This window comes from Carassius auratus, chromosome 16 (assembly GCF_003368295.1).
Source record: "Carassius auratus strain Wakin chromosome 16, ASM336829v1, whole genome shotgun sequence".
NCBI classification, from domain to species: Eukaryota; Metazoa; Chordata; class Actinopteri; order Cypriniformes; family Cyprinidae; genus Carassius; species Carassius auratus.
The window spans coordinates 8405962-8431476 of record NC_039258.1 but is presented as its reverse complement, the minus strand read 5'-3'; the positions used below and the strand labels follow the sequence as shown (position 1 = coordinate 8431476).

The following is a 25515-nucleotide window of genomic DNA, read 5'->3' as shown; positions in this document are numbered from 1 at the left end:
ACAAGATGTCACAGCCTGTTTCAATGCAATATAGTGTATACTACCAAGTTTAAACAGTTTTCACGGTTTCATTTTGAAGGCCACATTCTTGAAGGCCTTCTTTTCACTCCTCTGCATGATTATTTAGCCCTACTTAAAAGTTAAAATCTAAAACAACATGTATGTAGCTTGGCCCTGAAATGTGCTGCCATGTAAAGCATCTGCTCTTTGCATAAAGCCTACAATAAGTGTAAAAACGTACATAAACCCCAAATCCTCTCACACTATTCTTAAGAGTAAGACTGTGATAAAACGAGTAAAAATGCACCAGCATTAGTACTTAAGACACCAAAGCTTTCAATCCATTGATCTACAAGAATTGCAGAATTGCTGCAGGCAAGTATTTTTCTGTCTCACATGTTAAATGAAGCTTAAGGGTAGGTCCAACTAGCTCTGAGCTAACTGTGTTAGCACTGATGCCAAGATAAATCAAGAATAAAGGAATGAATTCTCTCTGTCAGACAGGCCTCAATCCTGATTAGTATCTGAAAGCCCGGAGGCTGAGTATTTCCTAGGGACAATCAGACAGATAGTAGGAGAAAAGGATTGAAAAAAGACAAGGCACTGAAAATCTTGGAGGTGTTGGTACAATAAACAGAATCATTAACAATTACAATAAATCTGACCAATAGTAATCAATATTTAATTTTTTTTTTGACTAGACAAGATTGTACATATGCATCTGCAAATAAATGGCATACCAAACTTTCAAGTGAGAAACATGTAGCATTAATCTTAATAAATAATTATATACAAAAACAACAAGATTTATTATTATTAGTAGTAGTATGCTTATAAATAATAAAATAAATAATATATTTGCTACGACAAATAAATGAATATTTTATACAAATATAATAAAAAAAAGAAAGTAAACATTGTAACCAACAGGGCACTCAGTATTCTGGGAAGTTTGTGTGCACTGGGAATCATATTTTTTAAATAAAGCCAGTGTAACCCTCATTTTACATACAGCACACAGTGAAAATGAGATGAAGTGGGCAGTGGGCAAATGCATAAAATGCAGCATAATTTGAAATCACGAGTTTAAAATTGAAAGCATTCAATTCACACGGACTGACCGTCACACAGAGAACATGTAATCATGCTAGATACACATACACACTTCACAAGACTCGACTAAGTTTGCAAGGTTTGTGAAATTAAATGTTCATTAGCCATTTAAAGATTTGTTTAAATTATATAAATGCATATGTGCTTAATGTTGACGGCAAACAAGAAAATATTATGTTTGCCTTTCTATTGCTAATAGGCCTAATATAAATGCAATAGTTCTAATACTTTCCGTATACATAAATTCCTTTGTTTAACCATTCTGTCTGACTTTTGTCTGACTTCTGTCTGACTTCTGTCTGACTTCTATCCGTATTAGACAGAACTGTTAACGACGACAACAAACAAGAATAAAAACATCACTCCTGCCTAATAGATCGGCCAAGCAGAAAGATATATCGGTCGACCACTAATAATAATCACCACAATCATCATCATAAATATTACAAAATAATAAAAAGTGAAATAATAAAATATACGTTACAGCAACTAATAATAATAATAATAAAAACAACAATCAATCGATCTTCACCATCAGTACTATAAAATAAAAAAAGTAAAGAAGTAACTTTGTGACAACTACTAGTACTAATGATAATGAAAATATTGTATTAACCATATAATAATAATAATATTAATCATCACATCAACTACCTGGTCGACCAATATTTTATTAGTCACTTGGTTTAAAAAAAAAAAACAAAAAAAACATCCAAATTGGCAAAGTCATCGTTACGGGCTGGTCTCTGTGGCAGCTCAATCTAATGTTAACATAGAAAAGTGTGCGCAATTGAAGCGTCTGTGCAGTGTGTGGAAACTGAACAGTAGCACTCATAGTAGGACAGATGAAGGCGCCGTTGCGCTCACTTGCTCTTAAAATACTCCCTATTTTTGCTCATACAGATAAGAGTAATTATTTTTTAGAATCTGTAAAGACTCTACATTTATTTGTGTACACTCACAATAACAACAAAACTTAGCACATTTGTAAAATAATGAAAGCAAACAAGGATGCGCTTTCTGCCATCTCGGTCTCTTGAGAACTTGAGCGGAACTCTGTTTATGCTTGCCTTACAGACATAAAAATATCTACTGAGAGTGAAATGTCTACTATCAAATAGGCCTAAACCAATTCAAATGGAAAACAGATATTCTAAGATTCCATATGAAACATGCCTACAGGCGCATCCACTTCTGCGGAGATGACGGGTCAGTGCCACGACTTCATCTCTTAAACCGAAAACAAAAAAGCACTAGTTTATCAATTAATTATTTACATGTTAATGCAGCCTCCTTACTGTTTTTCCCTGACACATTCATAATCATTATCTTCTGCGGTGCACTGTGGCAAGCATTATAGGCTATGCAGGCAATTAAAGTTTCATTATTATGATTTAAATGGAAGGTTCATTATTATGATTTAAATGGTTTTTTACTAAACTTGCAATTAGTCGACTAATGCTTCAAATAAACACCTACTAGTCGACCAAAAAGGTCTTTAGTCGAGGGCAGCCCTAATAATAATCAATTATCTTCATGAATATTATAAAATAAAAATAAATAGTTATAGAATATTTTATTAACATTTTTTAATTATTTATTAACATTTTTTAACATTTTTTTTATTAACATTTTATTAACCATATAATAATAATAATGTTATTATTATTAATTATAATTAGTAGTAGTAGTAGTTTTTATAATAATAATAATAATAATAGTTATTATTATCATTATTGTTATTATTAAAAAAAAATATTAATCATTTTAAAAAGCAATTTTTGTCAGTTGCTTACAACTCTGATTGATAATCCAGAATCAAGATTTCTTCCACATCTAATTCTCAAAACGAAGAGTGAAGTCCTTAGGGATTCTATGTGAGACCAACACCGTCCCACAAGATGGAACACAAACTCCAGCGAGCTTATGGTAGCACATGCATATGCATTATGGATGTCAACCAAAGCCTGCATGCTGACTTCAGCAGAGACTGAAAATATGAAGTTCAATCTGAGAGGGTGAGCCAGAGGGCGTCAGACAGGGAAAGAGATGCTGCAAGAAAGAGATTGAAAGTAGATGAGAAAGTGCCGAGAGAAAGAAACACTTCATCTGAGGTGATCTGATCATGATCTGGGAATAGAGTCCAGAGACCCAAGGGAGACAACTAGGAGAAGAACTCTAAAGGAAACGATAAGCCCTTTCTGGCGGTCTGTAGTAGATCAATAATCCTTCACTCACAGGTCTCCTAGAAACACCTGAGTCTAAGCATCTTACCTTGTCATCTGGACCCTCATTCATTCAATTATCCTCATGCTGCATTTATATAATTCAAAACCATATGTTGGATCATATCGAACGTCTTATAAATTGCTAGACATCAACTTTGGTGTGCCAAGCCGGGGCTGGCAAAGCTTCCACTGACGTCTCAGCACTATTTGGAGGGTATGTGGGAGAAAATCATTCTGTACGCCACACGATATTAGGAGCATGTAGGTGTACTGTAGACTGTATAAGACTAAGATGGTCTGAGGGAAACTGAAAGTGTAGCTACCTAGAGGAAATTATACAAAATGGACAGTGGACATCCATGCTTCTACTTGGAACTATTAGAGATAGTGAGATATGGTCATTTTTCAAATCGTCATATCGTCAGCCCGTGAGATCGATGATACACAATATTATTGTGCATGTGTGCATAAACAGGAGAGAGACTCTTTGTTCTCGTCATAGCATAACTATTTGGTGTTTTAAACCCCACATGTGCACGAGAGTGAGCCTATGGAATCACCAATAATCCCAAAAATATACTTTCAAACATACTGATAAACTAACGTTAAATATAAAAATACTGTATTTAAAACCGCTAGTTCATATATATAGTCTGATCATATTGCATGTCCTGTGACATATCTGTCATATCTGCGCATGGAAGATATGAGTATGAATGTTTTGCAAAATCAGTCAAAGATTAAAATCAATAGATTTCATTTAAAGTACAAGGGCCCTATTTTTACGATCTAAAAAATGCGAATGTCGCCGAACTGAAACTAGCAAACACACTTGCACTGCGTCTTGCATTGCATTGCGCCAGGAGTATGATAGGGCCCCAACAGTTTAACACTAATATTGGGCATAAAGTAACATGGTAAATGTAAAGTATTCAAAACAGGTAGGTTGATATATTTGGAGTAAAGTTCAACTAAACTGATGCATCAGTCATACAGCGCTCCGGACCGTGCGCCTCATGACGAGCTCGACGCACTGCCACAGAATGAGATGCATTCTAACAACTCAGTTAGTAAAATATTGCACATATATAGGCCGTTCAAGTTAGCTGTTAAAATGCAATGAAATACCTTGTATCTGCAGATGATGTACGTCTGTATGTGGATGGCTACAGGCTCTAATCCTCATTTGTGAGCCTAATATCGTCTTGACTATTGAAAGATACCTCTGCTTACGTCGATATCTCTGACTATCGTTGATACACGATACTATCGTCTATAGGCACAACCCTAACTAGAGAGCCTGGTGTTGCTCTGTAACAGGGCATGAAGGAAGTATTAATTTTAAAAGCACCATTCCAAATCATAGTGAACTGCCTACAGACAGCGAACGCGAAACACTGTTTCAAAATGAAGCAACATTATACAGCCTTTTCTGATCCAAAATCAAAGATAGAACCAGCAATCACTGGCAACAAAGTGGAAAGAAATATCTATAAGTCCAGATTATAAGGTGACATACATTTATGGTGACATACTGTACGTAATCTAACATGTGTGTGCGTGTATATCTATCTATCTATCTATCTATATATATAGATATGAGTCACAATTACTAACAGAGTCAATTCAGACAGGAGAAGATTAGTCAAGATTATATGTTGCCATATATAAACATATCTCTCTAGTTACTGCAATCTATCAATCAATCCATAAAAACGATTTATTAAGCACTATTCCCATGAGAAATAGTTTTACAAATAGAGTATGTTGATTTGAATGGGACAGAAATCTTTAAATATTTTAATAAATAAACAAATAAAATCTCCCACAGGACCCCTGAGTTACCTCAAAATAGTAAGTAATTAGCATTTTTTTTTATACTGAGGCCTAAATAGAGCTTTGTATCTAAAAAAAAAAAAAGTGTCTATAAAACTATCAACCTATCTAATCTAATTAAAATTATACTATTTACTATTTTACACTAATTTGATTTCATTTCATTCTAGATGCTCTAGAAGTCTGATACAAACAGTAGACAGCAAGGCAGCTCACTACAGTTTTAGGAACAGCGCTAATATGTTTCCACTACAACATTAGCTATAGACCACTGAGCCTTGGGGTATGTCCTTACTCCATTACAGAGTGCTTGTGAACATAAATTAACATGACATATGAGTGTAAGCAAATATGACAAAGTGAAACCTACGTCCGGAAGTGTGATCTTCAAGCCCGCACACATATAAGACCCAGCACATGGAGCTCAGGTAGAACAGACAGGTGTGAAAGAGAAGTCTGCCGAGGTGACAGTGATGCAGTCCTTGCTGACACCGGGCGCACTCAAGCCATAACCTGTCAAGAACAGCTGTCTCACCGGGGAGAGAAGTCACCCACGGAAACAGAAAGAGCACTTCCTATTCAAATAACATCCACACTGCTGTGGCATGGCAAGTGTCACAGAAAGCTGTAAAATTGAGGAAACTGACAATTTCAGGTTTGATGTTATCCGTCTGGATGTGTGAAGGTGTGTGTTTAAATCAAGCTGACAGCACCATCGCCTTAATTCTCTTTTCAAGGCACAAGAGCTCACGTCCCACTCTTTCATTCTGGCTGTAATAACTTAATGGTGCAGATGTGATTATGGCCGCCTGAGTGATGCCGCCCAACACGCCTGAAGAATCCCCATGAGAACGCTCCTGCTCACTGCCAATAAATGCTGAAAAATGCAGTTTCTAGAAGTTAGAATCATTTTTGGACATATTTATAGAATAGGAGTAGGAGTTAGTCTGTCTGTGTGCTTTAAAAAAATCCTCATTCAGGCAGAAATAAGAAGGGATCATATATATATCATGATTCTGACTATATCTGTATTCGTTATTATAAGCATTTTATCAAATAAAATAGGCCAATATCAGAAGCAAATATAGCAGCTTTACTTAATTGTTTTAAACAAAATAAATATCATTAAAAACAAATAAATCAAAATCAATTAAGACAGCATTTGTTTTTTTAACATATGTATTATTTGATATATATTGGCTAGTGGCTTATTAAATTATCATTTAATAAAAATACAAATAGACAGAGTTCTTCAACCAAAATATAACTATATATGTATATATGCCAAATCTAATAAATATATAAAAAAGACAGAGAACCTGTTATGCAGGCTTAAATGTTCCCTATACAATAGTAACGGGAAACTTCATTAGAAAGGGCTGTTGCTCATTTGGTGGTTTCATATTTCATAGCATTAACTAAACAGCGAATGCTGACATTAGTACTGGGCGTGCATAAATGGTGACCCCTTTTTTAACTCTGCAAATGGTGCGCAGCTTGACAATGGATGACTGTAATAGGGCAACAAGACAACATTTTGGAAATCAAGAAAGATGGCGGGTGCCGCAGCTAAAGCCGTTTGCTTGCCAGAGGAGGAAATAGCTGAGAGGTTTGACGCATATCCACTCCTGACCCAGCGTCATAAGATGAGGGAACAATAAATTCAGTGGATTTCTGAAATTCAAACTAAATCTACTCGTAGATCAATGCCTGAGACTATGTAACACAAAACTTTCCCATAGGATCTTCGAGGAGACAAAGGCTGCAGACTGTGTATCCAGAAGCACGGGCGGTAACTTTTTGCTTGGGTGTCACAACGCTTGTGTGAATGAGAAAGAGCAGGAGAAAGAAATCGACAGGAAGTGAGCGGCCTACCAGATGGGTGTGTTTATGATGAGATCTAACAAGCATGACAGACTGCATCTGTGATCTAGCGCTTGTGCTCGCTGCCAATAATTGCTGAAAAGTGCCAGAGTTTTTAAAAGTTGGAATCACTTTTTCAAGATATTTATAGAGGAGCAGTAAGATGCATTTGTCTGTCTACGTGCTTCCAAATTCAGTCAGAAATGACAATGAATGCAATCATGTATCATATATCATGATCATTATTGGTTATTATAAGCATTTTGCACAATGACCAGCAAGAGATAAATTAGACCAAAACTAGAAACAAACATAGCATCTTTGAAAATGTTAACTGAAATTTGCTTTATTTTTAATACGTAAAAATTAACTCATTTCCTGCAGTACAATGAAAGCGAACACAAGGAAATCCAAATGTATTCTAAATCCTTCCCTGAGGGTTACACAACACGAAGAGCAAGATATTTTACGATCATATTAGATTCATATCAGTCCAGGTATGAGTCTCGGTGGCTTTCACCCACTATATTTCATACCTGCTGTATTTCATGTCTCTATATCAGAAACACATGGTTCATAAAGGGGGTCCTTATTTGATGGAGTCTTAGTGAAATGGACTTTCCTGGGCTCATGGATCAATACGACTTTAATCTCTGCTGGACGGGGCCACCGAGAGACTGAGTATGGAGAATAAGGGCAGGGCAGGTGTAAATCTCTCCAGTCTGTCAGAGCAGCACTGGGGCCAAGATGAAATTCAGAAATCTCCAGAGCTCCACCACAAACCTCATCAGCACATCCCTAAGAGTTATGGGACAGCTGTGTGTATATTCCTTTGATAGCACATAGACATTACACAAAAGCCAGTATAAACAAACTAAATGCTAATCAGGGAGAACACAAAACGTGATATTTCAATCTAAAACTCAATCTCAAAGGCAAGGGAAATGGGTATTTTTGCCATAAACCAAAAGTTATAAGCAGTCTTATCACCATTATGTATACAGTATGGAAAATACTGTGGGAGTTAAGAGAGAAAGAAATAGCAGAAGAGGGAAAGGTTTAAATGAAATGAATAAAAGAAAGAATAAAGAGTCATTCAATCATCAAAGATCTATTCTACTGAGAGGACATTTTGCATCCTCAGATCATTGTACTTGCCAGGAACTGACAAATTGAATAAATGATTCAGACAAGAGCTCACCCCATTTTATATAAAGAAAAGGTACAAAGAAAATGCCACCAGACCATATGGATTATAAGAAAGCATTGGAACAAGCAGAGACCTTCAAAAAAAAAATTATGAAGACAAAAGACCAGCACAAAAGATTTGCAGTGTGTTGCATCGCAAGTGTCACTACAAAAAAAAAAAGAGAGAGAGAGAGAGAGAGAGAAAGAGAGAGATGTTCAGAAAAAACACTACTGAAGGCCTTAAGGCTAATGCTCTTTACAGTTACAGCACATTTGTATTAGATACAAATGTATTAATTATATACTAACAGAACACGAAGCACATGTAAAATGTTAAAATGGGGGCCAACGGTGAACTGAAATATAAAATCAATCTATTTATGTTTAAAAAAGAATAGGGCTGTACCAGAATATTTGATTATTCGAAAATTAGTTTGGTGGGTTGCCATTAAATTTTCACATTTTGAGATTCGAATATTAATTTTTTTCTTCTTCTAAACACCTGGCATTAGAGCTGATGGGTTCGGGATTAATTTATATCATTTTACACGGACTCAGGCTTGCACAGTAAATGAGCGGTCATGTGATGCCTTTCGATTAACATTTATCTTAATTTAATTTGTTAAGAAAGATCTATTTATAGGCTCAGCGTATGCCTAGGATGATGTTACAGAGGACTTATTTTATTTCTTTGTTCCAACTTCCGATTGGCCATAACATACGTTAGTCATAAATAAATTATGTTAAAACATGTATAAATGACTCATTCTTGACAAAAGACAAAAGAGCTGCGTCCGTGCGCACATTTAAATGACGTTGGGCTGTAAATGGGTTCAGCGTTTTTTTAAAAAGCTATCAATCAAAATTGACTTTTCGGGCTTGGGCTGAATTCTGTCGGGCCTAACTTTTAAGGCCAGTTTACAGCTCTACTTGGCATCCCCCATGAAACGGTTCTCATTCACCCTTGAATATGAATCACCCATGAGTGAACGTCATGATTCAGTTCATCTGGAAGAGAAGGCAAAAATGCCGAAGACCTCAGCTGTGTGGGAGCACTTTAAATTGAGTGAGGACAAGACATAGATAGTGTGCTAAATTTGCGATTTGAAACTGGCCTACCACAACAGCACATCAAGTAGTGCGTGTGCGAGAGAGTTTGATAGTGCGTGTGAGTATCTTAGTGTGCACAAGAGAGTTTTGATAGCATGTATGCAAAAATGTTTGATAATCTGTGAGAATGAGTTTGATATTGTTTGTACGATAGAGTTTGGTAGTGCGTGTGAAAAAAGCTTTGATAGTGTGTGAGAGGCAATATAGTAGTGAATGAGAGAGAGTTTGATAGTGTGTGCATGAGTAAAGTTTGAATAATGTCTTCAAACAGAAGTTTGAAAAATCACTAAAAAAAGTAACTGCTTTTATCCGGCATGTTAATCAGTAATTTTACACATGATAAAAATGTGCACTTAATTTGCTTGGAAAATACTTGCAAATACAGCAGACATTAAAAAAATCGTACAGTAGCCTATTAATATTGTGTCTATGTTAAAAGTATTGCCATCACTTGTGAAGTCGATTGGATAAACAGTTCTCAAAATTAAAATGCAAGCAGACAGACAGACACACAGATATTCCAGACTTTATTACACTGTAATATAATATTACATCTTTATTCCTGCCCTCTACGCACACCGAACACGACAGTTGTCGCACCACGCCGCAACAGCTAAAGATCAGAACAGAGTCTGTCTATGCTGGACGCGACAGAGCGACCGTTGAAAATGGTTTGAAATGTGTACTTCATAAATAGAATGCAGCAGCAGTTGCGAATTTGTCAACCGCGCACACCGCATCCAGAGCAGACAGCATGATAGGTTCTATTGTATTTTGTCATGCCGCGCCGATCGCGTCCAATGTAGACGTGGTGGTAGAGAGAAAAATATGTTAGTTAAAATATGAGCCCCCTCCCTCTGAAGCTTCGAATATTCTGTGTTGATTACTACCGCCCTTGCTCCAAAAGCTATAACAAAACATCCTTTTTTCTTTCAAATGGTTACATTAATCATGTTTGTTATATATTTTTAATTAAAAAGTGGAAATCACTTTACTAAATAATGCTACTGCTTCACTTCCACTTTAAGATATGCTTTATTTGTTAACAAATGAAGGCTAAATTAATCAGAAAAAGTTCAAAAGGGTTACGCACTTTAAAGTTCCTCTTGTAAAGCAAGGAAGAAAAGAAATCTCTCAGCATCCTAAAGTATTTTAACTGTTTTGAGTTTAACCATTTTTTGTGGCAAATTACTTCTCTACATCCTAAATCATTGAGTGTTGTGAACGAACATGACTGGTTTCTGACCTTAACGGCCTTAATTAACTGTCCATTGAGAAAATCTTACCACAAAAAAAAAAAACATGCTCTGTACAATTATGTCCTTGGCTGTTGTGCCATCTCTCAGAGCAGATCTTTCAGGAGCTGAGAGGAACTCTTGAGTGACTGGCTGGCTTTTCTAAAGACAGAAAAATCACATGAAAAAGCAAAAGCAGAAGGCACTCTAATGGCAAGAAGGCAGAACCACCATTACGGACCAAACACTGTCTCTTCAAAACACTCCAGAGAACCATCAGACTGAAAGAGTTCAACAATTAAATTATTCAGTATTCAGAGGCAAATGTATTAGGTGAACAGTCAAGATAAATGTTTATTACTATTGCCAACCAGCACCTTCAAAGTTTCAATTAACTTCCATAACAGGTAGATAAAGCATGTGAAATTTACTTTTTCAGCCTAACAGGAAAGGAGATCTTTAAAAAAGGAGATATAAAAAAATAAATAAATAAATAAATAAATAAATAAATTATATATATATATATATATATGCACAGAATACATTGTAATCATTCGCTGTCATGTCAGTTGTGTGGAAGCATTTTTAAATCTGTGCGCAAGACACGGGCAGCCCTTCAGCACTGGAAGTGCAGAGCTACAAGTCTGAGGCACAGATAGCAGGAAGCGAACAGACGACTGCACAAAATAAGAGCCCCTTTCCAGCGCTCACTCAATCTGTGCGAGCGTACTATACCTGTCCGCACCCTACACAAGCGGAGACAGTGAAGGGATGTTAAGCTTAACTTCTCGCGTGTTGGATAAGAAACGAAATGGACTAAACTGTGACAAAACTTTTTTTTTTCTTTTTTTTTTTCTTTTTTTTTTTCTTTTTTTTTTTTTTGTAAAGTAGAACTTGCATACATGTTTGAAAAGCCAGAAGTAAACGTCAGTTCTGTATAGGATGATTCTTTTTATTTTACCTTAAAACTACATCGACAGTATATATATATATATATATATATATATATATATATATATATATATATATATTACAGCATATTATTCTACAAGCATGGATTTAACTGACAAAAAAATGCAGCATGGTGAGCATAAGACTTCTTTCAACATCACAGGCTATATGCATACTGACAAACTTGATGAAGTCTATTGCAACTGCTTATTTTGCAAATGGAAATATGCTTCTAAATTGTAATTCATGACATCTGAGGAAATTTTACTTTCATTTGGAACTTGGCAGGTGTTCTTTTTTACCCTGGGTGGATATAATTAAAAAAGCCATTGCAGAGACGCCCTTTGGTCTCAATCATTATTTACCATCACCGCTGAAATTACTGTGCTTAAAAATAAAGTATATTCACCACCCACACAGTGTAAACACCTGCAATCCTCTGAAACGTGGATACGCTCAACAAACACTAAACAAAGTTAAGGCAAAAAGCTTCCTGAAAATGAAAATGAAAGAAATGTAGCCTCGGGCCTTACTACTTGTAAGGAGGAGAACAAATCAGAGCGCAATAGAGAGTCGGGATGAATTAAAAAAAGCTGCACCTGGGTTGGCTAGATTTAACGTGGGAGAATCTAACCAAGCTGAGCACTTCCTCTAGCAAAACTCACAAAACTTAAGGGCAAGCGAGGCTTCTAAGTGCCCTCCTGTTCCGGAGTCTTTGATTATCTATTTCACTGTCATTTTCACATCTAAATACCAGCCTCAGATCCTCTCAGAGCCAAATTTCCATCAGGGGCCCCTTGAAACTGGAACTGTTTTTTTGAAATCCATAGATAAATCACAGAGGAACGGAGCAGCCTTCCAGAGACAACAAAAGGAAAAGCCAGCACCGCTTCGCTCTGTTGTCATACCCTCGTTTCCCATCAGATGTTGACTCAGAGCAGCTCTGCCGTTTGAAGAGAAGGAGGAGAGTGCGCTCTGGCAGTCCCCCTTTCCCAAAACCCCCTCCCTCCCCAGCCTCATACCTCTTATAAGTCCAGAGCAGTTTGACAGGCGAGACCAAAGAAAACATTTCTCGACAAGAGACGGACTGCCTCTGATACTGGGGGAACGAGCGCTCTCAGCTGTTGCTTTCGAAACCCTCTCTGACACGTTTCCTCATTATTTCAGCAGTGCTAAATGCAGTCAGGGCTGGGAAGAAAAAATAAAGAGTCCTTTGAGATTCCACTGCAGATGGAAGTGCAAAAAAATAAAAGACACTATGCAATTTCCTTAATTACAAAGGAAATAAAACTCTGGTCACCAGGGTCCTCGCCGCCTCCTGTTTTACAGGTACTCTGCAATTAGCTTAGGTCAAAGAATCTGGATGTCAGGATGATTCTGATTAATGAATCTGTTTGATGCGTAATATCTGGGTGCCCGAGACATCCGAGCCCTCCTACCACCTACACCTGGGCACCGGGTCTCATTGATGTTCAGACGGCTGCATTATCTCGTAATCAGCGGGAAAAACCCTCTGAAACTTCTTTGTACTTTCATACCTTCACAGCAAACCATTCTCTGTGTGTCACTTAAAGAAACAGTTTACCTAAAAATGATACATGAGATAAAAATTTGAGTATTTACTCATCCCCAGGCCATCCAAAATATTTTTTGGGTGAACAGGAATTAAGGTTTTGAAGGATAACACAATTGCAAATGAACAGGGTTCAATGTAGACGAGAATACATATTTAGGTAGCTTAAATGAAAATGTTGTCATTATTCACTTACCCCCATGTCGTTCCAAACCCGTAAAACTTTGTTTGTTTGAAGACGAAAAAAGCTTTTACAGGTTTGGAAAGACATGGGGGTAAATTAATAATGTTAAAATGTTCATTTTATGGTGGATTAACCCTTTAATGTCCGTATGAACTGGAAGTTGCTGCTGACTTTATTTCATTATAGTGATGTATTTCCAACTCAAATGGAATATTGAATAGAGGGCGGGGATTTATTCTATTTAGTATTCAGTAACGCTCCTCCTCTTATCTCTCACTCACAGCAAACTAACGGTTGGAGGGGCGCAGTGGCATCCCAAGAAAATTTTATTGGGGTGGCCAGATTAGGCAAATGCAATCAGTATCAACAAAATTGATCTTTGCGATGCAGAGAAAACAGAAGCTGCATCTGAAGTGCCATTTAGATGTTTTTACACATTGTTTAATGCAGCTCTGTGGGACATGGAATGCTTTAACCTGCAGTTACAAATGAATAAATAATGTTTTGATATTTTAAACATAAAACATTGAAAACTGATGTTTGAAATGATTTAAAAAATTGAAAGGTACCTTAAATGTGTAATTAAAACCGCCAGTAGGTGGCAGCTATGAGTAGTGAGTCACTGCGAGTGAACCAAATCATTTAAATGGTTGATTCATTCAGGAATGAAACACCATAATGTTGCTCAGAGACGCAAAACAGTGGCTGTGTTTGGAATGATTTTTCTTCTTAGAAATAGAGCAAAAACAGGAAATATGTTGCCTTAAACGCAAGTCATTAAATTTCTTGTTTATTGAACTGTTGTATAAAATCAATTTCACATTTGTAATTATGCTAACTTTTGGAGAAAAGCGTAACTATTTGTGTGATAGTAACTATATGGAACTTTATAAATTGTATAGACATATACATTTTCAGCCCCATATCTTGAAAAATGTGATAATTCTAAATTTCCAGTGAAAGAACCATAGACTGTATAAAAACTAGGAGAGAACACACTATAAATACGAATGCGAACCATAGACTATATAAAAACATGAACATGACTCCTGAAGTGTGTTTTTGAAGCCTAAAGTGTGCAGAGCGAGTCATCGCCATCTTGGTAGCACGTCACCACGCCAACTTAGCACGATAGCAGTGTCAGCAGCAACAATCCACCCGTCACTCAAGTGGCCGCGCCCTTAATTATGCAGAAGTTTAAGTCTTAATATAATTTAAACGGATGAATTATAAAAAAATTAATCCCCCTCACAGTTGTCATGGAGGGCAAAATTTGCTATTTAGACCAACATCATTTATTGCACCAGGCTGTAAGCGTTTTTTTCTGCTGTAAAGTTGGGCATTTTAACATGGGGAGTCTATGGGACTAACTCCCTTTTGCAGCAAGCCTTAAGCGGCCAGTCGATGAATTGCAGTTTTAGTCACTTCCTTATTGGACAATGGCGATCGATGCGATCTAGTCTAGAGCATCACGTGAAGTATGCATGCACTCTGTGTTTTGATTGGACGGTGGGGGGGGCGGTGAGGGAAAGGGCAGCTACTCTGGTGGCGCAAATCTGCAATTGTTTTTGGTGCTACAGGCGGTGCTGAATTTATTTATTTTCACTTCTTAAACTATTGTGAATTTACATTCTGCAGTTAAATGAATAGTACCCACTGCAAATCATCCTAGGGGTGGCCACAGGGAGTTTATACCTGGAGGGGCGTGGTTCAGTATATTCTGCCCAAGTTGTCAAACTGATGTCATCAGAGAAGGCATGCCATTCCAGTGGAAGCAAATTATCAGATTTCGATTAAAGATTACCAAGAAAAATTATATTTTTTCAGTGGACTAACTTGCACAGATTAATTGTTCGCCTTAAGACTAGCATTGAGTGTTAACAAAATAAATGGTGTAGATTTAATGCAGACTTTAAACACGCAAATGCTGCAGAAGAGGTCATGAACTTAACCAAACTAGACCACAGCTAGCATTTGTAGCAATACCTTTAATTTAGGTTTTAAGTTAAGTTAGGTTTTTGTTTAGTTTTTGCTTCTATTTGTCAGCTGTTTGTTACTTTGAAGCTGTCTAAATATGAATTTTGGGCCACAAAATTGTCTTCATTCATCATACCACATTCATTGACAGATGCAAAATAGATTGCAAAATCCTGGAATGTTTTTCTCCAAAACCTTTTTCTCCTCAGCTGAAGTTAGTAAGTCATATATATCTTGCAAAGCCTGGGGGTGAGTAAATAATCAGAAAAGGGAGGGTGTTTAGCCAGTATGGGACCACGGCTGATCCATTTAGTGGGGAGAGGGGAATAAAAAAAATTCACATTCAATTAGAGAAATGCAAGCCAAAAGACTTGCCAAAATACTCAGACTAAACAAAATTCCATATTAAATTAAACAGGCTGTGAGGAAAACACTTAATCTCAGGTTTTTGCCAAACATATTGTCTTTTAAATGTCAAGGCCGAAATAAAATAGCAAGATATTGTACGAATAAGAATAATCATGAAAGGACGTGATAAGTGTAAAGGGCGTTTACAAAAGTTGTTTTGGAAATATGCTTTTTTTATATAATTCCACTAGGACACACTACAGCGCAGAAACTGCATTCTTCTCCTTTTAAAAGCACCTTTGAAAGCAAACAAAGAAGGTTTCATGTCCCGAGGTAATTTACATCATGACCACGATAATGGCACTGTGAAAGATAACTGCTTTCCATGATCTAGATTCACCAAGCTACTGTAGTGCTGCTGCAATGGATCCCGGAAAAAGGGTTAAGACCTTGATGCACATGCCATGCTCTGTACTACAAGAAACAGCTGCAGTCTAAGCCATAACTTAGCTAAAGGACTGACAGTCCAGAGCACCTGAGGAAGCCAATTAGGAACAGGTGAAGGACAGAAACTCATCCTTTCCAAACATGGTTTATAACATTTTGAAAACGTCTTTAAATTCAAGAACCTGTGTATGAGATTTACTCCTCTAAGTGGCAGTCCAATATCAGCCAAGCCTATTTATCCAGCCTACAGTCTGCCAATGGTAATTTTGAGTAAACATCCTGTAAAAATGAACAGATGAACCTTGTATGGAAATTTGGTCTGGTACTTACAATGATAAATCACTCTATTTCAAAGCTGATAACTGATAAAGCTATTAGTAGGAGGAAAACACAACTAAAATAAACTAAACTAACTAGATAAACACTTTCACTTTTCACTTCTGAACTTTCGTGTCCCACAATAATTAACTGTGAGAAACTTAAAAAAAAAAAAAAAAAAAAAAAAAAACTTTCCTTTAAAAATAGTTAAATGGAAATTGTCACAAACTTGCCACAGACATGTGAATATTCCAGTCCATTCATCATCAATTTCATTTATTTGTGGTTTCACTACAATAAGACTATCTAGAAATAATATGGGGTCACATGCCATGATAAGCATTAAAATAATTTTAATCTGCTAATATCAGCCAATTTAAGTTTCTTTATTCCATTTTTATGGTAGGTCACATTAAAAAAGTCACATTCAGGAGATGTATTGTGTAAACTTTTTTTCAATATTGTTATCTGCATGACCAACATCACGTCAACTCCTACTAAACCCACAACACACATTGAGCAATAAATACGACATTATGCTAGATTATGTCTATTGACTTTACCAGATTAATCCAGATGTCAATACATCAGAATTGAGAATAGCTGCACATCCCAACAAAGAGCACTGCATGTCAAGCCTCCAGAGACTCCATCACTAAGCAGCTAATGTGAAGCTGCCCCATTCTGTCTCAGCTTTGGTATAATTATCTTCATGTGCTTTAATTATTTCCATATTCATCCTAATGATGTGCTTCATTCCCCTTATTATGAGAGACATTTGCTTGTGTCAGTTCCATAGCGACACAGTTTGGATTGCTGCAGCACCTATGATTATGAACAGGAGAACTAAAAGAAAATATCCCTTGAAAGGTAAAATCACTTTGAGGTCAGCTTTGCAATCATTATGCTATTCAGAAATATCAGGAAAAAAAAATCAACCTTAATTATTAATTTAATTACTGACTGCAGTGAATTTTGTCAAAGTAATCTTGCCAGAACATTACTCAAATAAATAAAAAATTGTGTGTGTGTGTGTGTATATATACATATATATATATATATATATATATATATATATATATATATATGTGTGTGTGTGTGTGTGTGTGTGTGTGTGTGTGTATTTTTTTTTTTTTATAAATAAACAACAATAATTTTATATGGTTATATGATTTAGAGCTTTTATGCATTTTTGTAAACTATTCAATTCTTTATAAATGATTTCATCAGCACTTAGGAAGTTCATCCATTCATTACTATCATATTACAAAGTCAAAATAATGATGCACAACTGACAAAACATAAGCATGTAGCCTAACACAGAGGGTGTGAAAAGCTAAAAACGAAGTAGACACTTGGTTACAATGCCTGTATTCATCTCACACCGGGGCACTCATCGCTGCCTTCCCCCATGGCAAAACAAAAGCGGGAAAAAACAATGGCGGAAACATCGGCCGAACACAATAAGAGTGGATTACACTGTGTAAATCAGGCCAAAAACCAACAGAAACTAGGATTAGACTGCAGCTGAAGAACAGAGGGAATGCACAGAACGCAGCAGTAGTTACAGAACCCTACAGCTACTTGACAGCTTGCTAAATGGAAGCCATTTAGTTAACTAAAAATCAATAGCTCCCTCAAACGGATCATGATTGTTTGTCAAGTTTCTTGGGCGAAGCATGCGACATGTTTCCTACAGCCTGGCTCCGAGGGAGTGGTCCATTATGAGCAATCACACGCAGCACCCTTCAGTTTCCCTGTACCTGCTCTGTCTTCATATGGCCCACTGACAGTGTGGAGGAGGAAGCAGTTCATAATCTCAGTGCGTGTGTGGATCAGGTTATGCCTACGAGGATAGTAAAATCTGAAATCAAAAACTGTGGAGAACAGCCAACGCCTCTCATGATGGAAGCAGCTTAAAAAAACACAGATAACTAAATAATGGAAAATAATGTAAATGTACGAATGCAAAAAAGGTTGACTGGTCTCGATGTCTGGTAAGGTTTGGGTCTATTGGTTTGTTTTAATAGGTGTTCTAAAGGCCATTTAGCTAAACAAGCTGAGCGTCCTGCTTGACCAGCAGGTCATTTAACAGTGTTAGATGGTAAATATTATTATGATAATGTGTACAATTTTAATTTTTATATTTTATTAATTCAAATGTACCCTAATCTTCACATTACCTTGCAAATAAATAAATAACCTGCCTAAGCTGGTTTGCTTAAACCGCTCCCAGCCTGGTCAGTAGGCTGGTTTTGAACACACACAGATAAACCAGATGAACATCAGCTTGGTCAGACCCTCTTAAACCAGACAAGAGCAGTAAACCAGCTATTTGTGCCCTCATTTCTTATACAGTAAAAAAAAAAAAGTGTCAAACTTAAGATGGGCTTTAAAGACAGATTTGTTATTTAATTGATTAAGAAACCGTGTTATTCCAAGAATAGCATCTTGGAAGCTTTAGTTCCTTGAACAACTCATAAACAAGGTGAGATACTTAATTTACAAAACTGAATTCGAGGGCTTTTATCAACAATAAAGAGCGCGGGAGGATACATCTGTACTTCATACTAACGTTACTCTGCACAGCACATACACTTCACTGTACGACACTTGACCCTACTAAAACGGCAAAAATAAATAAATAAACTAAATAACTAAATAAATATTCTTCTGGTGAAACGAGTATTATGATTATTTCGTGGTTAAATAAATAAATAAATGAATGTTTGTTTAGGCATATAGCCGAACGCCCACAAAAGATTCAAAACGAGTGATTTGAATAATCAGAAAAGTTGATTCAGTTTATAACAAAAAATAACTTCTGGTGGTTAATTCCCTTTAAATTTCAACTCACTGTAAATCCTTCTGACATGAATTTGAAATAATAGCATTTTATGAGCCACTTCGCTGCCTTTATAAAACGTCTGGTGCAGCCACAAATGATTCGTTAATTCAACCGCTGATTTAAAGCTTCGCAGATGAGTGCTTTCAATGAAAAATACTTTAACAATAATTCAGAGACCCACTCAATGAATTACGTCAATCTGAGGGAATGTTTAAACAGCCAAATAACAAACAGCCCGAACACGCAATTCGTTTTAAGCTTTTGATGGCACCTTTACTGTTTTTATGATAACCAAGACCAAATCTCTCCATTATCAGAAAAGTTCAGCGTCTTCGAAGTGCAACTCAGCCTCCCTTTTCTGTCCAGACTAGCGTAAGCTTCTCGTGTCCTCAAAACACACACAAGTTTGAAAGTGCGCAGGTTCTGTAACTCCAGATAAACGGGACTTTACCTGTTGGTCCCTCTACGCTGTCGGCGTGAATCTGAACCGCCAGGATCAAGAGAAATGCGCAGGTATTCATTTTATGTTGTTAGTCCAGTTGGGAAAACAAGTCGAAATCATTTCAGTGGCTCCAGTAGTTTGGATGGTGAAGTTCATCGATTCCCGAAATCCAGCCGAAGCTCAGTTCAGAGTCGCGTGAAGTGATACGGGGGCAGTGCGAGCCGTTCAAACTGACGTCAGGATAAACAGTTCCAAGCGATGTTTCTTTCTCTCCGCGAGCGCACTTTCTAGCGCTCCAGTGTGCGTAGTGTGCTTCAAAGTGTGCGAACGACGCCCCCATGCGGGGCTTTCGAGAAGTTGAGCTCGCTCTAATCATCCTGCTGTTCTCAGGCTATACATTATGATTCATCGTAATCTCTTTAGCCCAGCTACTAAAGACAAGCAGCTCCCATAACTGAATGAAATTAATGATGTGATTTATATTGGTTGATAAAATGAGAATAAAGGGCACACATTCTCTAAAATGCGTTTAGTTCTCCACCCTTTATGACCCCGAGACCCCTATTTTACATTGCTGCATCTGAATAACTGTTTGTTTATATGTATCGGCTTAAAACCCATCTCTTCCATCTTTATTCGACCCTCTAACTTTATGTGTGTGTGTGTGTGTTTGTGTGTGTGTGTGTGTGTGTAAAGACCCTTAACACTAGCTTGCTCTATTCTTTATTTATTCTATCGGTTTTCTTTTTATTATATTATTCAAAAGCCCATGCTACGTGTACTGTGTTAACCTAACTGAGACTTGTTATAGCACTTATATATCATTGCTCTTTTTGTTGTTTTTGATTGCTTCCACTGTCCTCATTTGTAAGTTGCTTTGGATAAAGGCGTCTGCTAAATGAATAAATGTAATGTAAATTTAATGTAATGTATAGCCTACAAGTGTGTGTGTGTGTGTGTGTGTGTAGGGGCGTAGTTTGTGGGGAGTAGGTCTACAACCCCCACAATATTTATACCATGGAAACCTAGAATCATGCTATTAATTAATTATTTATTTGGACCAAACTTTAGGCCTTACGAACCGAACCGGAGCACCAATCAATATACTCTAACTACTCTGTGCGCGTATTTGAGTTATGTAGATAAACAGCTACTTTGAAATGCTATGAAGTAAATCGAACAGTGTCTAAAAAAGGTAAATAAACCAAAATGGCTCTTGAACCACCACTAAAATAGGCCTATATTAAAATATTTTGGAACTACTCGTGAACACGTTTACTAGAATTTATCACGTTTTATTGTATAGGCTTATTTATTGTGTATTATGTGTTTATTTAGTCGAACTTCTTGTAGAATTTATATTTTTACCTATAGATTATACAATTGTGGCATGTTGTGGCTATTGGGTCTAAATGGGCAGGCGGTTGTTATATTGATTAATTAAAAAAAAACAAATTATTGGCCTGGTAATAATTAATAGGCTAGCCTTGTTATAACAAATGCTGCAGTTAAGAACTATGGTAAATGGCCATCAGATGGGCCTATTCCAAATGATAGCATATAATAAATCATTCAGAGCCTGATAAGCTGTTAAGGAGTGAGAAATAAACAATAGGAATATAAGAAAATGTTAAGATAGACTTCCCATGGCATGTTGAATTAGAACATTGTCAAACTAGTCTAATGGCCTTAATAATATAAAAATAAGTATATAATAATGTGTGTGTGTGTGTGTGTGTGTGTGTGTGTGTGTGTGTGTGTGTCCTATTTAAACAAGGAACAAGTAAAACAAGTTTACTCCACCAACTTTGCAAAGATGATAGCACAAAAGATTTCCATGTGTGTGTGTGTGTGTTTACAGTGATTACAACATACTTCAGATACTTGATAAAAAAAAAATATTAGTAAGTTTTAGGCATTTTATCTTTATTTTTATTATTTCAGTTTAAGATCATTTTAATGTAATTTTAAATTATATATTTATAAAATATAGTTTAATATTCATATTTTAATAATAATATTATTTAATATATCCCTATATGACAACACTGCTAATGTTTACAACATAGAATTTGTTTTTTAAAACAACGTTTCCTTTTTCATGAAAATTCAAGCCACTGAACCAAGCAGACTTCCGTGTTTGTAGGTTTCCAGTTCTCTAACAATAGTCATTATGAGGCCAACAAGCTATAGAGCATCTTATCTACACAGTCCCACAGGTTGGATGGATTTGTGTTAATCTGTTTAGGCTCCACAAAATGAAGGACTACCTATTGAGCCATGAATGGAAGCAACAGAGCCAAGCCGGACCTCGGCTGCCCAAGGTCCAGCTATGTCCCACAGCCAGCAGGGATGGCAGGCAGAGATAGCCACACGCTGATCCATTCACGGTTTTTTATAACAATTTAATTTCACACAGAATTGAACAGTGCACCCTTTTTTTTCTATAACAATCAGTCTACCTATTACATATTCACATCAGGGGATTCCAACTCCAGACGTGTAGATCAAGCAATAAGATGGTCGGCTATAAAGAAAAGTCAAATAAATTATACCAGAGAGTAATTTGCAGCAGAAGATGCACCTGTTTTGACAATAATATAGATGGATTTACTGCCTTTAAACCTCAAAAATAGGAAAGTATCCTGCTGGGAATCACCTGATGTTAAAACTGGTTAGTTGAAGTTACTTGACACAAAATAGCAGATCTTCTTTCTATCAACTTAACTAGCTCACTGAATAAATAAATTGGTTGTTCAACCAAAAACGTTAAATGCGAAAATATATTTAAAAAAATGTCAATACAGTGAAAGTCATTGGGGTCTTTATTTTATCTGGACCCCATTGAGATGCATAGTATAGACAAAAATGTTGAAACACTCTTCTCATTTTTTTGTTTTGTCTTTATAATGTCAATGGGGTCCAAAACAATAATGGAAAGTATATTTAAATAATACAGTTTGTGTTAATAAAGTATATTTTAGAAAAAAGGTCAATACAGTGAACGTCACTGCGGGCCAATAATGTTTTAGACCACAAAAAAATAGACAAAATTATTCTTCAAAATCCTCTTTTGTGTTCTGCAGAAGAAAGTCATACAAGCATGCAACATCATCAAAATTAAATAAATACATAAAAATGGGAGTAAAAACTATTCTTTTTAGGTGAATAACCCCTGTTAATGAATAGATCATACAAAAAAAAAGAAAAAAATAGCATTACAACACTTGCTCACCACCTGGTCCTCAGCAGTGAATGGGTGCCGTCAGAACGAGAGTTTAAACACTTCACAGGGGTGTTTCGTCTTTTTATCTTCACCTCTGGCCAAAACCAGTCCATCATCTATAATAATGCTCCTCTCCTATTCATTTCACCCAAAGTTTGCTTATTTGCATATTTATTTTCATATGTAATAGTCCCTAACTATGACGATCCTGCAGCAGTATCCAAAATACACGATCTCTGGATCTGCCTGGAGGAAAGGCACAAATGACTGTGTAATAGTCAACATCTTTTATATGACCTTGTTCAGTCATTGGCTTGGCGGGCACCCGCAGAGGTTTATCATTTGTTTAGGTGTCCCATGTGAATGTCAAAACGGGGCCTGTATAGCATTATGAAGGGTGAGACAGGTGCGCTTTCCTCCACAAAACCTTGTTTGAGTCCCGTTAAGGGAGTCACCAGTACACCCACAAACCTTTTTTCGAGGTAAATGACAAAAGAGTGATGGACTGTGCCGAGTTTTACTCGATTCACGAGAAGTGTGGGAGGATTATGAAGAGCTCCTCTCACGTAAAATAAGATTGTGAGCACGTATGTGTCGTGTATAGGGAAACGGACTCTAAGAATAAAGACAGTGTGGGACTGGAAACTGTTTATATGATTAAACACTTGAACCAAAACAAAAACAAAAAAAATTTGGACTGTTGTAAGAGAAAACAAAAGGTTATGACCTATACCGATCTCTATTTTCAGTACACATTTAGATGAACTGTAATCTGTCTGGGATTTTAAGGAGGTCAGACCCTTACAACAGGATTGTTACGCCATCTCATTTAACTGTTTCATAATGTTGTATTGCCATCTGGTGGCATATATTCAGAATGTATAATATTATTGAATAAGCTTGACATTTCTTATTCCAGAAACCGGAATGGTAGAAGCATGCTTAATATTAAGGTATATAAAGGGCTTTCGATACAAACAAATGTACAGTTTAGCCGTTAAATATTGCTTTACAAAATCTAACAATAAATACAAATCTTTTGGAGGAAGGTCTCATTAATACTATAAAGACTTAAATGATACAACATACCAGTTTTAGAGAGAGCAAAATGATTTTGCTTTTATTGCAAATAATTGTGATTTCATAGCATTTTCTTTTTTGTGGCGTTTTAACACAAGCATTACTATAACTGCAAAATATTTTTCCAAATTGTAAAAATAATTGTGTATTGCAAATTATTGGAGGTTGTCATGTTCACAATCCAATGATGTCTACAGTGAAGAAGCAAGTAGAGATGTGGGAAACAATTAGAAAATAAGACTCCATAAAAGACTCTTTAAAATATGCATATTGAGATATTCTAAAGTGACATGATATACAGCCAAATATGGGGACCCATACTCAGAATTTGTGCTCTGCATTTAACCCATCCAAAGTGCACACACACACACACACACTGTGAACACACACCCAGAGCAGTGGGCAGCCATTTATGCTGCGGTGCTCAGGGAGCAGTTGGGGGTTCAGTGCATTGATCAAGGGCACCTCAGTCATGGTGTCGGCTTGAGACCTTAGTGATAAGAGTCAAACTCTCTAACTTTATAAGCCACAACGTCCCCACTAAGACTATCTAATCTATTCTAACATTTCTTTCTGCAAAACAAGTCCAACAAGTTTGAAATGGCACGAGGAATTGCTGTACATATAAAAACAAGTTAAACTGATGAGTGGGTTCTCTACATCTAAAGTTGTAATCCTAAACAAATTAATAGTAGCCTATGGAGGAGATCGCCACATAGTGGCCTACTGTGTGTTGAGATCACACGTGATTTTGCATTCTCGCCACTAGGTGTCGGTGTAAGCTTAAAATTGCTGCCACAGTAACAAATACATTTTTGAGTACTTCTTTTTTTAAAGCGGTATTGACACGGATGAGACTTACATATGTAACTTTCAAAAATTTATTTACGGGACACTAGTGACATATTTAAAAGCTGGACCGAAGGTCCATTCTGAAAAAGACGTCACATAAAATAAAGCACACGAAATAATAAATAAATAAATAAATAAATAAATAAATATACCGTGCATGCATTACCATCACCAGTTTCCATAGTCAATTCAGTTATCTCTGTTGTCAGTAATATCGTCCTGAAGAGGGCACAATAAGTCAATTAAAATAAATAATATACTATACTGTTTTAAAATATTATAAAAGTAAATGGGAAGAACTTAACTCAAAATATAAACGAAAACTATATCGCACTGCTGAGAATGCGACTGCTGTTCAGACGGGTTTTCTGAACCAGTTCATTAAAAAGACGCGTGTGTGTGTGTTGTTTGTATTTTATTAGTTTATTTGTTTGTTGTAATAGCTGAGTCTGATACAAGTCCTTTTGAACGAACACTGTTGTCATTCACACCAATTAAATTTAGTGCATTGATGTAATGACCATGCAAGTGTTGTGTTTTAACTTTCTAATGACATTGTTAGAACGGCTGAACCCTCTATAATTTACTATTTTCAGAAAAATATTCACTTTACTCAAATCAAAGTACTGAAACAGGAATTGAGGAATTAAGCCAGTAAGAGGAGAGTGCATAACCCATGCCCAGTCGGGGATGGGC

The 25515-nt window shown here is 36.4% G+C and overlaps 1 protein-coding gene across 15 annotated transcripts in view; it reads right to left on the bottom strand.

Moving 5' to 3' along the window:
• Nucleotides 1–20017, bottom strand: part of ptprub (protein tyrosine phosphatase receptor type Ub) — a 206412-nt gene extending 186395 nt beyond the window's left edge. For 5 of the 15 annotated variants that reach the window (XM_026283815.1, XM_026283816.1, XM_026283818.1 and 2 more), the window contains exon 1: nt 19671–20014. In XM_026283815.1, the coding sequence (XP_026139600.1) occupies nt 19671–19740 (70 nt within the window). In that variant the 5' untranslated portion in view covers nt 19741–20014. Of the gene's footprint in view, nt 1–19670 lie in introns of all 15 variants that reach the window. The other 10 variants (XM_026283811.1, XM_026283810.1, XM_026283821.1 and 7 more) reach the window with 6 other exon arrangements.
• Between the last annotated feature and the right edge of the window lie 5498 nt (nt 20018–25515).